Source organism: Pholis gunnellus (genome assembly GCF_910591455.1).
Source record: "Pholis gunnellus genome assembly, chromosome: 1".
NCBI lineage: Eukaryota > Metazoa > Chordata > Actinopteri > Perciformes > Pholidae > Pholis > Pholis gunnellus.
The window spans coordinates 6238684-6253968 of record NC_136528.1 but is presented as its reverse complement, the minus strand read 5'-3'; the positions used below and the strand labels follow the sequence as shown (position 1 = coordinate 6253968).

The 15285-nt window shown below is 38.4% G+C and overlaps 2 protein-coding genes across 2 annotated transcripts in view; both read left to right on the top strand.

Moving 5' to 3' along the window:
- Window positions 1–10933, top strand: part of iqgap1 (IQ motif containing GTPase activating protein 1) — a 45885-nt gene extending 34952 nt beyond the window's left edge. Inside the window, exons 26-37 of the mRNA XM_079159871.1 lie at window positions 447–587; window positions 722–806; window positions 1260–1492; window positions 1585–1717; window positions 1905–2007; window positions 2961–3096; window positions 3190–3277; window positions 3920–4129; window positions 4207–4373; window positions 6584–6706; window positions 7488–7596; window positions 8444–10933. Of these exons, the coding sequence (XP_079015997.1) occupies window positions 447–587; window positions 722–806; window positions 1260–1492; window positions 1585–1717; window positions 1905–2007; window positions 2961–3096; window positions 3190–3277; window positions 3920–4129; window positions 4207–4373; window positions 6584–6706; window positions 7488–7596; window positions 8444–8557 (1642 nt within the window). The 3' untranslated portion in view covers window positions 8558–10933. The remainder of the gene's footprint in view (window positions 1–446; window positions 588–721; window positions 807–1259; window positions 1493–1584; window positions 1718–1904; window positions 2008–2960; window positions 3097–3189; window positions 3278–3919; window positions 4130–4206; window positions 4374–6583; window positions 6707–7487; window positions 7597–8443) is intronic.
- An 839-nt stretch (window positions 10934–11772) lies between these two features.
- crtc3 (CREB regulated transcription coactivator 3) overlaps window positions 11773–15285 on the top strand; it is a 37677-nt gene continuing 34164 nt past the window's right edge. The window contains 2 exon segments of the mRNA XM_079186128.1: window positions 11773–11885; window positions 12995–13247. Coding sequence (XP_079042254.1) covers window positions 13116–13247 — 132 coding nt within the window. The 5' untranslated portion in view covers window positions 11773–11885; window positions 12995–13115.

The following is a 15285-nucleotide window of genomic DNA, read 5'->3' as shown; positions in this document are numbered from 1 at the left end:
TTGGCAAGTAACAAATGTTATCACTCTTACTGTAAATCACAAACGATTACTAAAGAAAACTAGTTCTTATTCTTCTATAAATATATATATATATATATGAATACACACACACACACATATAGTATATATCTCTTTTATCAAGATTTAAAATCAGCAAAGCAAAAATATATCTTGAAATATCTTGAATATACATAAAGAGTTCTATAAGTATAGAGTTGTTCTGTTCGTATCAGATTGTATGAATACAGTACTACTGAAGTGTTAAGAGCAGAACGTGTATTGTAGTGGTCAGATTGTAATGCTAGACATCCTATTGAGTCATTTTTGCTCATCTCATGGACAGATGTTTGGTTTGATGATAGCATTGCTTGGCAGATCAAAGAAAGGCCTCGTAGGTTACGATCACTGTTAAAGGATTCTCCTTTGCTCCATCTCTCTGTCAACAGTAAGCTGCCCTACGACGTGACTCCAGAGCAGGCTATGGCCCACGAGGAGGTGAGGACGAGACTGGAAGCCTCCATCAAGAACATGAAGACCATCACTGACAAGTTCCTGTCCGCCATTACCGTCTCAGTGGATAAAATACCGTACGTTCTTCACATACTGCATCACTGTCTACGTTTTTACAGACACAAGTCAGCTAGTTTACACGTGCAATACATATTTTATAAATATATATATATATATATTATATTTCCACATTCCTGTCTCACTCTGTCAGATACGGGATGCGTTTCGTCTCCAAAGTGCTGAAGGACACCCTCCATGAGAAGTTCCCCGATGCTACAGAGGACGAGCTGCTCAAGGTTTGCCTCTTTAATAATAATAATAATAATACATTTATTCATGAAGCAGCTTTTAAAAACAAGAGTTTACAAAGTGCAGAAAGCTCAACAGTGAGGCCCGACAAAAGCAAAAGACAAACTAAGGTCAACTTTTTAACCCTGATGAAACAATTAAACCAAACGTACAATAAGAACAAACCAGGAAGTAGAATATATGACAAACATCTAATAATGCACAACAATAATAACAACAATCAAATAAAGCAGTTAAAAGGCGACATCACGTAAAAGCCAGTTTGTAAAAATGGGCTTTAAGAAGTGATCACTGATTGTTATCTCCTCAGGCAGGTCGTTCTAAAGCCGAGGCGTCCCGATGCCCAAAGTCACCTTTAGTTTTTGTTCTGAGCAGTTTCACGTAAACTCTGGTTGTAATTTCATTTCATCACAATAATTTGAAGTAAATTGCCTCGTCAGATTGTGGGGAACCTGCTGTATTACCGCTACATGAACCCGGCCATCGTGGCGCCCGACGCCTTCGACATCATCGAGGTGTCGGCGGGCGGCCAGCTGACCACGGAGCAGCGGCGGAACCTGGGCTCCGTCGCCAAGATGCTGCAGCACGCCGCCTCCAATAAGATGTTCCTGGGGGACAACGCCCATCTCAATCCCATCAACGAATATCTCAGCGCCTCCTACCAGAAGTTCAGGTCCGGTGACCAATCGTTGACGCTCCTCACCTGCTGTCTTCCGTTGCCGTTTGAAGCTCTTCGTCTCATCTGACTTTTCTCTTCCGTCCCAGGCGTTTCTTTCTGTCGGCGTGTGACGTTCCCTCGCTTGAGGATAAGTTCAATGTGGATCAGTACTCCGACTTGGTCACCGTCACCAAACCGGTCATCTACATCTCCATTGGAGAGATTATCAACACCCACACGGTGAGTTTGGACCCCCTGCACGTTAGCTCTTCCCGTCTCAAACCGCATGCGTGTTCCAGTCGGTCCCATTACTCTTATTTACAGAACTTACAAATCCTCACACACATCCACACACACAGACATCAAAACCAGGAACAACACCAATACCAATGCAGAACCTGACTTGGATCCTTCTGTCTCCCGTTAGCTGCTGCTGGACCACCAGGACGCCATCGCTCCGGAGCACAACGACCCCATCCACGAGCTGCTGGAGGACCTGGGCGAGGTTCCCACCGTCGAGTCCCTCATCGGTGAGTGAAATGAGGCTTTGAAGTGTCAGCGCAAAAAATTAGCGATACAAGAATTGAACTCATTCATAAAAGTTACAGACGATACCCTTGATAATGTGGTAATTTGTTTCATGCTGTGAGTGTCTGACCTTACCTTTAAACAGATGAAATGATGTTTAAGCAGCGCTGAGCTGTACAAAAATATCGAGTAGTTGAGTCCGGTCGGAGCATTCGTTCCCCTCAGAGAACAAGCTGCAGCTAATAAAATAAACCTCGTCTACGATCCTCTAAAGTGGTACAAATATTTCAGAAAGAGACAACTGTACTTTTTTTGTCGCCACCAAAGCATGAAATATCTGGATTATCAACACCAGGAACGTGTTTCTGTTCTGTTTTCTGCAGTTAGCGTAACGTTGCACCATGCGTCATCTAACGTTGTTGTTCGGGCCGTTTCCTTTAACGTCCATGTACGAGTGAACTAACATTACAGACTGTTGTTGGAGACAACAAATAGCATTTGATCATCTCCAGCACTTAAACCGCTCCCTGTCGTAACCATTTTAAGTTTTAGGTCAAGTGCTTCAGTAGAAATACAGATTCTGCAGTTCAGGGAAATGGTTGCTAAGACACACAGTGATTCAATTAATTTATGCGTCACAGCATCCTTTTGAAATAAGTGGCCCAGTGTTTTTAGTTTACCTCACAGACGGTCTGATATCTTCTTACATTTGTTTGTTTTTAAGAGAAGATGATAAAATAAAACACACAAAAAAATAAGACAGACAAGTTGTTTTTAATTTTTGGTTAAATTAATTGTTATATTTATCGTGAATATAGAAAATAATCTTTAGAATAATCGATAAATGAGTTTTTAGATTGCTGCATTAAGAATAGCCGTTAGGTGCAGCCCTAGATGAGAGCGCTTATGAGCAGAAACACCCAGTGTTTGATCATCTGATCACCTGTCTCATCAGGTGAGAATCCTCTTCCTCCTAACGACCCCAACAAAGAGCTGATGGGGAAGACCGAAGTTTCTCTCACACTCACCAACAAGTTCGACGTCTCCGGCGAGGCCAATGTGGAGATGGACGCCCGCACGCTCCTGCTCAAGTAAGTTCGTATGTGGAGATTCACGGCTGACGAGAGTAGATTTAAATGGTCGTCTCTGGGAGATTCAACGGTTTCTTCGAAATTTCTTCTCAGCACCAAGAGGCTCATTGTGGACGTGATCCGGTTCCAGCCTGGAGAGACTCTGACTGAGATCCTGGACTTAACACCTGGAACCGAACAGGTCAGAAATGAGATTTGGGGGCTGATAAAGCTGCTGCTGCTGATTATCCATCGTTCATAGTTAAGTTTCAGCTACAGATGACACAGTTTAGGATTTACTGCTGTGGATAGGGGCAGCAGCAAAACACATTGTAGCCACCTAAATAAGAATCAATATCAGTTTAAGTGGAATCTTAAACTGATAATATTTGGAATATTTCTGGAATATTTTCACTTGTTTACTTTGCTGTGAGACAGTGGTATCCAGCGGGGAACTGAAGCCGCTGTATCTATCTATGCTCTCACCAAAGCCACCAGTTATTTTACATCTCAGAACACAGGAGTTGCTGGTCCACCGCTGCCTCATTGTATAGTTTGTTTGTCTTATTTTGTGACTCTTGGTTCATTCGGATTCACCAAATTCACACGTCGTCGTCCACAGTAGTACCTTGCTTTGCTTCTGTGTGCTGACGACCAAATACTGTAGGTAATACACTGACTATGGATATATAAGTACCTCATACGACCACTCTTTAAAAGACCTACACTATCCCTTTAAGAACGAATCTGTTCATATGAGCCATTCTTTCATGAGGCCCTTTATCTTTTTTTTTTTTACTGAAAGTAAAAATAACTTTATCCGTCTTGTTGTCCCGGATGACAGGAAGCAGAGTACCAGCGGGCCATGCAGAGGAGGGCCATCAGAGACGCCAAGACCCCAGAGAAGATGAAGCAGGTGAAGCCGGTGGTGGACGACAGCCTGACGCTGCAGGGCAAGAAGGACAAGATCAAGAGCAACCTGCAGCGGCTGGCCGAGCTGGGGAAGGTCCACCCCGAGAACCGCTACCAGGACCTCATCAACGACATCGCCAAGGTCAACAGATCATCTGAGGACGAGGACAAATAAAACTCCTCTGTGTGTTTTACTTAAATGTGATGTGTGTGTTACAGGACATCAGAAACCAGAGACGGTATCGTCAGCGTCGGAAAGCTGAGCTGGTGAGGCTTCAGCAGACCAACGTCGCCCTGAATTCAAAGACCAATTTTTTCAATGTTCAGATTGACTCGTACAATCAGTACATCAAGACGTGCATGGACAACCTGGCCAGCAAGGGCAAGTGAGTGGCCTTTCATCTCCTTTAACAGTTTAAATTTGTCCTTTTGTGGTTCAGATTGAGCGGTCGTACTCTCACAACAATCACCACTGAGACGTGTACCGTAGTTCTCACCATCATGAATCAGATTTTATTTTTGGCTGCCTGTCTACCTTTTTAAAATGAGTCTAATCGGATTCCTGTTTAAATACCAAACATGTGTGCAAGATTAAACTGCTGACAGAAGCCTGAGCTGTTAGCAAAGTGCCACTGTGACCTGCATGGAGCACGGGACAGGAATCCTCCTCCAGCTGCAGGGTCGGCTGGAGGAGGATTCTCAGACAGAATAAGGGTGGGCTGTGAAAACATCAAAAAAGAACAAAACTATATATATAATAATATATATATATAATATATAAACTATTAAAATATTTGAGACCAATGCACGTGAGACAATAAAAGTAATAAAATAGATTATAAGCTATGATAACAGTAACCGTAGTAAAACATTGTGAATTAAAAACTACTTTAAAAAAACGACTTAAATACAATATAAAGTGAGTGATTAATAAAATATTAAAATAGAATATAGCTTTGCATTTTAAATACAATAATATAAGTGATTAATAAAATAACAATAACATTTAATTTTACAATTTTAACACAATGAAATGAGTGTTTAATAAAATAACAATAAAAAAGAATAACATTTTACACATTAAATGCAATTAATTGAGTAAAAAAAACCGAATGTAAATAGTGTCTGTAAACCATTATTTGCCCAGCTGAAGAGGCAGGATTTAAGTTTACAGTTAAAGATTTCATCACTGCTCGGAGCATCATCTATATAGTATAGATCATAGTCATAGTATAATCTGTATATAGTATAGATCTTAGTCATAGTATAATCTGTAGTCTGTATATAGTATAGATCATAGTCATAGTATAATCTGTAGTCTGTATATAGTATAGATCTTAGTCATAGTATAATCTGTATATAGTATAGATCATAGTCATAGTATAATCTGTAGTCTGTATATAGTATAGATCATAGTCATAGTATAATCTGTAGTCTGTATATAGTATAGATCATAGTCATAGTATAATCTGTAGTCTGTATATAGTATAGATCTTAGTCATAGTATAATCTGTATATAGTATAGATCATAGTCATAGTATAATCTGTAGTCTGTATATAGTATAGATCTTAGTCATAGTATAATCTGTATATAGTATAGATCATAGTCATAGTATAATCTGTAGTCTGTATATAGTATAGATCATAGTCATAGTATAATCTGTAGTCTGTATATAGTATAGATCTTAGTCATAGTATAATCTGTATATAGTATAGATCATAGTCATAGTATAATCTGTAGTCTGTATATAGTATAGATCTTAGTCATAGTATAATCTGTATATAGTATAGATCATAGTCATAGTATAATCTGTAGTCTGTATATAGTATAGATCATAGTCATAGTATAATCTGTAGTCTGTATATAGTATAGATCTTAGTCATAGTATAATCTGTATATAGTATAGATCATAGTCATAGTATAATCTGTAGTCTGTATATAGTATAGATCATAGTCATAGTATAATCTGTATATAGTATAGATCATAGTCATAGTATAATCTGTAGTCTGAGTAGTAGATCTGCTCCACTCTCCTAGTCTGGAGGAACTAGGAAGAGGAGGGAAACCTGTAGACGTCTGACTTATTCCCACATACAGTTTGAATGACTTCACTTGTTCTTGAATTGTGCCAAACATCCGAACTGTGTGACCTGTAACAGGCAGTTACAGGTCACACAGTTACAGTGTTGATCCTCAGACTCCTGCTGCTTTTGATTTTGGACTTCTAATCAGCGGTTGTTTTGTTCCTGGAGTGCAAAATCCAATTAAGCACAGCTGCTGCCTGGTTTGATAGAAAACCAGTAACTGAGGGAACCAAGGACCAGAATCTAAACCACCAGAGTTGAGATGTTTGTTAGACAGAAGAAGGCTGTCTTGCTTTTTTATAAATGCATCTAGTTGAAAGTATATTCGTCATAAAGCTATGGCGTTTACTCAGCTGAAGAACAGAATACATGGCTTGTTCTTGTTTTCCTGAATGTCAAATACGTCCCCGTTCTCCTCTGATGATCATCTTCCAAACATGTTGAACACGCGTTCCTTCTCTGCGCTAAGAGACGGTTTCATGTTGTACCGTGCGCTTGTCTTTCTTCTCAGGTTGTCAAAGAAACCGGGCGACAACAAGGCCAAGAAGAGTAAGCAGGTTTCTCAGAAATACACCGCCTCCCGCCTCCACGAGAAGGGCGTGCTGATCGCGATAGAGGATCTGCAGCCCAACCAGTGAGTTCTGCTGTGGTTAAAGGAATACTTCATCTGTATATAAATAAATTATTCACCCTGTGTTTTCTGGAATACTTGAAGAAAACTTAGACGCTAACGAACGAAGGTTCTGTTCAATTACATTATGATGCGTTCAGGCTCTGAAATTAAAACGTAGCCATGACGTGTTCACATGTAATCTGGTAAACTGTAGTTTTGATAAGAAACATGAATAAATCCAGTAGTTTGAAGGAGATGTTTTCACATTCATATAAAATAGATATTACTGATGAATTATGAGCTGTTTAACTTCCTACGACTAAACAGATTATATTGCATCATTAAAACTACTAATGACAAGATTTGTTTTAATCTATAAAAATACAGTCTTTTATTTCCTAATCTTTTGAATTGTGTGTTTTTATGAAGAGAAAAACACCATAGAGGACTTAAAGGATAACATTTAGAATTTTGATGGTTTACAGACTTCAGAGCATTGAAATGATTTTTGGTTCAGTGGCAAAAAATGTTTTTTAAATAGCCTGCATCCTTGTAGACCAGCTGCTAAAATCAAACAACAAACAGATCTGTATCTGTTAATATGGATCATCAATGATCGGCAATTACGTTGTTCTTATTTTATGCAACGTCAAATATCAAAACGTGACATTTCTAACTCCATCTCAAACGTCTGACATTGTCATTTGTGAAAGACAATTTGTTCACTTTGTTATCAGCAGTTGGTAGTTAAATTCATGAAGGTTGATCTGTTTCTTTGTCGTGTACTTTTCTCTCTTCACAGGTTCAAGAATGCCATTTTTGAGATTTCTCCGTCGGAGACTGTCGGGGTGTTTGAGGTGAAGGCCAAGTTCATGGGCGTGCACTTGGAGACGTTACAGTTAGAATATCAGGTATTGTTTCTTTTTCATAACTTTATTTTTTTACTTCACTAAAGTAAACTAGAGATGTTCCGATAAAAAAATGATTCCAATACCTAAACCTGCATCAGATCGATACCGAGTACACATCTGAAGTTTTACAGATGTGTACATCTGAAGCTGTAAGGATGTGATACGATGCTATCATTGTTGTTAAACCCTTTGTAAAACACAAACGTATAGAAAATGAAAGCTGCAGAACCATAGATGTAGTATAGTAGTCAACATTCACGTTCAAATCAACGTAACATGATAGTCAAAGCTGCTAACAAGTTAGCTATTTAGCTAGCTAGCTAGCTAACCGTCAGGCAGCTAACTAGTTAGCTAGCTAGCTAATATCGAGGAGTGACGTAGTGAGTGACTCTAAATGGACCATCATTTACTAAATGAACATCATGCTGTGTTGAAGAAGACTTGAAACTAGAGATTGAGACCATAAACTCATGTTTACAATGTTTACTGAGGTAATAAATCAAGAGAGAAGTAGTCATTTTCTCATAGACTTCTATACAACCAGAAAAGTCGCCCCCTGGTGGACACTAGAGAGAATGCAGCTTTAATATATGAAGCTTTGACTTCACTCGGCAGAACCGGAGGTTGTTGCCTGATAGCGAGTGACACGTGTTGTTTCTGTGTAAAAGAACTGTTAAATGATACAATGTTGTGATGTTGGATCGGTGCATAGACTTGAATACTTGCCGATCCAGCATTTTAGGGAGTTATTAGTATTGGAACAACTCTACAGTAGACACAGTGAATATTGATGCATGTTATCTGTGATTGATTTATGGAGGCTGATCCTGTTGTGTTTGCCTCTCAGGATCTCCTCCAGCTGCAGTACGAAGGCGTGGCGGTGATGAAGCTCTTCGACAGGGCCACCATCAATGTCAACCTGCTCATTTTCCTGCTCAACAAGAAATTTTATGGGAAATAGAAAAAGAAAGGATTAAAAAAAAAAAAAAAAAAAAAGGGCTACAGACACTGATTCAAAACCACAAAACCCACTTTGAGGGTTGCAGAAAAGCCCTGACCTGAACCACCCCGGCTTTCCTTCACATTCCCTACTGCACTTCTCCCTCGTGCCTATGCAGCTTTACGTGCATTATTTTTTAATTATTATTATTACGTGGATCACCATATGTGCTTTAATGGAACAGTCCATCTCTATTGTCTGTAACTTGCGGTTAGGTCAGAGGTTTAAGATTTGTATGTTTTTTTTTGCTTTAAATATTATGAATATCTTGTGCATGGGCCTGGATTAATTATATAAAAAAAAATGTATGTTTTATGTTAAGAGATCCGTTTTTGTGTCTTTCTTAGTTTATCTGCTCAGCTGACTGATAAAAAGCTGGATGAACGTCTCAAAGTGCCAGCGTACTTTTTCAGCAGGGCTGTAGTACACGAGACGGCTTTTTGAATGTTTGCGAGTGGACTCGGCCTCCTCTCGGGCAGGGTTCCCACTCCTCTCTAGAGATCCTTCTCAGATGATCTAGCCGGTTCGATCGCGCCGTACACTAATATGTTCCTCTCTGTGGGAGTCTGATGTCAAACATATGGAGTCTGTGGCTATAATTCATCCATGAAATCATCTCTTATGTGCTAAGAAATGATGACAAACAATTCATAGAATAATACAAGAATAAAAACAACCACAGTCACCTGATAGTTACACTTGAAGGATAAATGTAACGCACATTATTTAGAGTGTTAAGCTACCATGTGACGTTAACAGCATTCCCACAACACAACCGGAAAACTCCCGCTTTTCACTTTCAGATGGATATGTTATCTGTTTTGGGGAGCTCTGATTAGATTTAATAATTTTGCAGGACAACACAAGATTTTTCCAGAACTTTTCTCTCATATTTTCCGTTGTTTTCAATGACTGGAAAGCAGTTTTCCAGGACGCGTGGGAACCCTGCCTTGGCTTTTTTTTTTTTTCTTCTTTTTTAAATATTGCTGCTCGAGACGAATTGGAAAGAAAAACCGAAACAGTTGATGCACTCCTCTTTCTTCACTGTAGTTCGTATTATTGGTATTTTTCACATATTTTGGTATGAATATAGAGATTCGACTCTCCTGACTGTTTGATTTGGATCCTCAACACATCAAATATTCTGATATCTATGCAAAGAGAAAGTGGCATCCGACATGTTATTTGACTCACAAAGAAAGGCATGCTCATATTGAGCTGTTGAACTCAAAACTTTATGTTTAAAAAAAAAAATATATATATATATTATAAACTTCAATTTGTTGCATGACTAATTCACATTCCACACCGCTCACGTCTGGCGCTCTCCCGGTGAGACCGATCTCATTGGGACTCCAGCCCGGGGACGAGGCTCAATCACTGGAATGATATTTCTTTTCTCCGTGTCTCTCTGGTAGGCTGTTGATGTTGTATAAGTGAAAACACAGGTTACTGTTGCATTCCAGAATCTGAAGAAGTCAAATTTGAACTAACAGATTTCACCTTGAAACTTCCCCAGTGGATTAAGACAATTCTTTAGTCTGAAATGTTATTGTTAAATATGCAAACGTGCTAATTTGCTGATTTTCCAGAACAGGAACGTGAACATTGGATAAAGCCAACATTCTTGTTTCATGTTGTTGACAGATTAGAGTCAAAGGTTTTACAGAGGAGTCATGATATCTCTTTGTATCACTCCATAAATCATAAAATAGTGTTCGCAATTTCCTCCTTTTTTTTCGTAATAATAACATGTAGTATAAATCATCTTCTGAATGCTGTGTGAACAAACCCCTCTGTGTGAACCTTCAGAACATAGAGAGGAATGAATGTGTAAAGTTTGGTGTAAGAGCTGCTGAAGTGGAGATTTCTGGATCAGAGTCTGAGAACAAACTCATTTAGAGAAAACGTCCTTTTTCTTTCCTCTAGTCTGAAAGAAGAGAAATAGAAGTTAAAACAACGTTTCGCCTGTAGTGTCTCGCCTGAAATTGTAAAATATATGATGGGATAGAAACGTAAGTTGGACATTGAATAGAGAGATATTTATGTTTTGTTGGAAAATAATTTGGTAAAGTTGCCCTTATTTATATTTCATATATACTGTAGTTGACGTGTGCAAACGCCTAAAAGAGATCCTGAGGATGAGCAGTATTACAGATGTCTCTCTACACATCCAGTCTTTAGTGTCACAGTTTGACTCGTCTCAACAAGCCTTCAATCAGATTCCATTCAACCAGATGTTGATTTTCTGCCAGTTGTTGATGCCGTTGAGTTAATGGAGGAGTCCATTAAATGTATTTGACCTATTTTAGAATAAAGCTCTGCAGATGCACTGTGTCTCCTGAGTATTAAGATCATCATTATTTTGCAATTCCAAGTCACAGTTTTGAGATACTAAATTATTATTTATAAGGTACTAAGTCATTGTTTTGAGAAGTTGTCTTATTAAGAAACACCAAGTCAAAATATTAAGACTGTCTTATTATTTTGAGATACTAAATATATAATATACCGGCCGGCCGGTGTACTCAATGCATTTAGGCATCTAGATGTGGTGAAGACGACTTGCTGAAGTTCAAAGCGAGCATACGAACGAGGAGGAAAGGGGATTTAAGTGACTTTGAACGTGGCATGGTTATTGGTGTCAGACGGGCTGGTCTGAGTATTTCAAAAACTGCTGACCTTGGGATTTTCACGCACAACCATCTCTAGGGTTCACAGAGAACGGTCAGAAAAAGAGAAGATATCCAGTGAGCGGCAGTTGTGTGGACGAAGAACGGGAGATCTGCATCATGGATGTGCAGCTGACAAATCTGCAGCAACTGCGTGATGCTATCATGTCAATATGGACCAAAATCTGTGAGGAATGTTTTCAACACCTTGTTGAATCTATGCTACGAAGAATTAAGGCAGTTCTGAAGGTAAAAAGGGTCCAACCCGGTACTAGCAAGGTGTACCTAATAAAGTGGCTGGTGAGTGTGTGTGTGTGTATATATAAATCTCTGTTAACATAGTTATTATTGAATGAAAAAGAAGATTCCTAACATAAGACCTTATTATTTCCTCCACTCATTAGTAATCCCATAGAGAGACTGTGTTACTTTGTCGCCCCCCTGTGGACGCCATATGTACTGGCTCTGTTTTAACGAGGGAACGTTTTTTCTCGCAGTCGAATGAGGATAACAAGCCAGCGGATATCTGAGTCTCTCTGTCAACCGACGGCTACTAACTACTGCAAAACATTAGCAGAATACTTCTGGTTTTCACAGCGGCGAAAGCGAGACAAGAGGTTTGTTTTTGTTGTGTTTGTTTATCTTCACAGGACTCGTTGGAGTTAGTCTGAAATCTCTCTGCTGTTCCGTGGATTAACACTGAAGACTCCGAAAGAAACGCTGCGAGATTACATTTAAAGTGTGAAATCGTGGATTTACTTTCCTGGATCACGTGTGCATATTTGTGGTTTTTGTAGTTTCCTAGCTTGTGGGCTAGGGGTTAAAAGAAACATTTAAATTGTGTGTTTTTTTTCAAGTCAACGGACACTTGTTGAAATACAGATTTAGTCGTTTGCCCAACTACTGCTGCTCGGGAGCTTTTGCTAACGTTAGTAGCAAATATTTAGCTATCGGCTAACAGCTAAAAACAGGCGACAAGTTGCTTCTAATACAGGTCTGTTAAATGGTTGACCGATGTCGCAGTGTTGTCGACATGTTTGTCAAACAAAAAAAACGTTGAGATGGCTCTGACAGCAGCTTAGCTAACTTGGCTAACTTGGCTAGCTGCTAGCGACGGTTACTCCCGTTCACCTCCAGCGTTATGTGTTAGCAATGACGGCTAACGTTATGCTAACGTCACATTCAAACAAGTGGTTCGCTGGTAAATAATACGTCAATATGAAGTTGTGCTGTGCCCATTAACTAATTTTAAAAGTTTTGAAAGTAAAGTAAAAACACACAATTGGCAAACGGCTGTATTGACTTCGCTCTCCTGGCACAAGAAGACAACTTTTTATTTAGCGTTAGCTTAGCTACGTTAGCTTAGCTACGTTAGCTAACGGGCGCTAGCTTCGGCTTACAGTGATAAACACTCAGTTCTTCTTCTTCTGTGGTGTTTAACGGCAGGATACACTCAGTTTGAGAGACCTGGAAGCGGAGTTATTTATATATATAACTCCTAACTTGTTGAAGGTACTAAGTCATTGTTTTGATTAATTGTCTTATTATGAAATACTAGGTCAAAGTATTAAGACTGTCTTATTATGTTGAGATACTAAGTCATTATTTTCAGATACTAAGTCATTATGTTGAGATACTAAGTCATTATTTCCAGATAGTAAGGATACTTAGTCTCCTAAAACTACCTTCTCCAGACAGTAATGTGTGTTTTTTGTTTTTTTTTTAGCTCTGATGGATTCACTTCAACGCTCACTCAAAGACTTTGGACAATAAGACTCCCAGCCTCCGTCTACCACTTATTATTTTGTTAGTAGTAGCTGAAGTTGTGACCCTTGAGGCCCGGCACGATGTCCGGCTCCCCGGGCACAGGTGGCTCCAACCCGAGGAAGTTCAGCGAGAAGATCGCGCTGCACAACCAGAAGCAAGCGGAGGAGACGCGGGCCTTTGACCAGCTGATGACAGACCTCACCGTCTCACGGGTGAGATATGCACTGATTTTATCCACAAGTTGTGCTTTTAGTAGTGTCTTTTCTTGTTGTTTGTTTGTTTGTTTGTTGCACAAATAGATATATTAATGTGTATTAATTATATTAATATATATATATATATATATATATATATATATATAATAGATAGATACTTTATTAATCCCGCAAGGTGGCATTTTTTCGCTACAGCAGCAAGTTTGGTACAGGTAAATAAAATAACAGAGTAAAAATATTAGATGTAAAAATGCACAATATATACAATGAAATGGAATACTATTAAATGAACTAACTGAACAGTATGAAGCTCAGCCTGTTGCTGACTGAGATTCCTGGTGTTCAACCAGTACTTCTGGTTTCTCTCCAGCATTCATCCAGCAGTGGCTGCAAACAAACAAACAATGAATAACCAAAACTTTAGCTTTCAAAAAGAAAGTGTGGAACAGCATATTGTCAAATCTGGCCATTGCAACCAGCAGTGAAACAGGAAATGGGGAAAGTAGCTCCCCTACATCGGCACCTCCCGCCTTTATATCCAAAGGAAGCAGTTAAGATGCAGTATGCACAGTGTTTGCACCTTCTTATTCTATAATATTTAATTAAGTCCCACTGGTTATGTCATCGTGGACAGACTCCACACCAACCAGCTCAAGAGTGCATTTCATAATTTGGGCACATCATCCATATTCACTCATATTTGTAATGGGCAGTGCTCAAATATTGAGACATAACGGCTCACAACAGTCACAGTCGGAGGATTTATTTGTGTCATATTATTGTGACATTCATCTTTTAAAAGATGAATGTGCCATATTTAGAATTGTTTCTCAGCGACACGTAATGATTTTGGTCGATTTATCTGCTGCTATTTTTATTTTATGAATCAATACATTATTTTAACTATAAAATAGTGGAAGCTGACCGTTACAGCTGTGGAAAAAAACAATTTGAATAATCAATTAATTGTTTCCTTTCTTTGTCATCTATAATTTATATAAAAAATATAATTTTGGGGTTTTGGGCCGTTGGTTGGGCACGGACTATTAAACATTTTTATTGGCAGATTAATTGCTTTAAAAATCCAGTAGGACTGATGTCCAGCTGATTTATTATTAGAAATAATGATGTGGTTTTAAAATGGTGATGATAAGACTGATGTTAGATCAATATTAATTTAGTTATAGTTTATTAGTGTTGCTATTAGCTCCTAACTACTGATCCGAGGTCAGACTTGCAATTACTTTGTGAGAGCAACTGAGTTTGATGATTAATCCTCAAATATTCAAAACGCTCCTTCAGTTGAAAGTTAATCTTATCTGAATTTTGTAACATTTCTTCTCAATATATATTATTTAGGTTGTGATTGCTCTTAAAACAAGCAACCGTCGTCCAAAATATGTCAACAAGCCAGATAACTCTGTTCACACGAATCCTCAAATATCAGTGAATTTTGATTCATTTACTTATAAAATATATATAAAATATCAAACATCAATGTAACTACATACAGATGTTGGTGTTCTGTGTGAAAATTGTTAATTAATTAATTAATTTATTGGCCACCAGTTCTTTTTCTCTCTTTGTACCGACTTCAATGCATTCAAACTGCCCGTGAATTACTTCCTGGAACTATCTGAAGTCAATGAGAATCACGTGACCATCAATCATTATGAACTTCCGTTGATGCAACTCTCTCTTTATACGGCTCTGCTTTTTTATGAGTTCCTCTAGATACCTGAACATCATTTAGTATCTCGATATATACACGACGCTACAGCGTGCTTTTATTTTATGAAATAACCACACGGTAAAGCAGTGTATTTTCTCTCTTTTTAAACTTAACTGCAAAATTAACAGTTTAAAGTTAGATTATAGAAATAGTCAGATTATGGAAATAGTTTGATTTAACTGAGTTATGTGAGTTAGTATATGAATATTATTATTTCTAATTAAGACGATGTAATCGTGTATCACAATATCTGAATTTATGATTTACATTTAAAGAAGATAAATTGGCCTCACAGGCAAATGT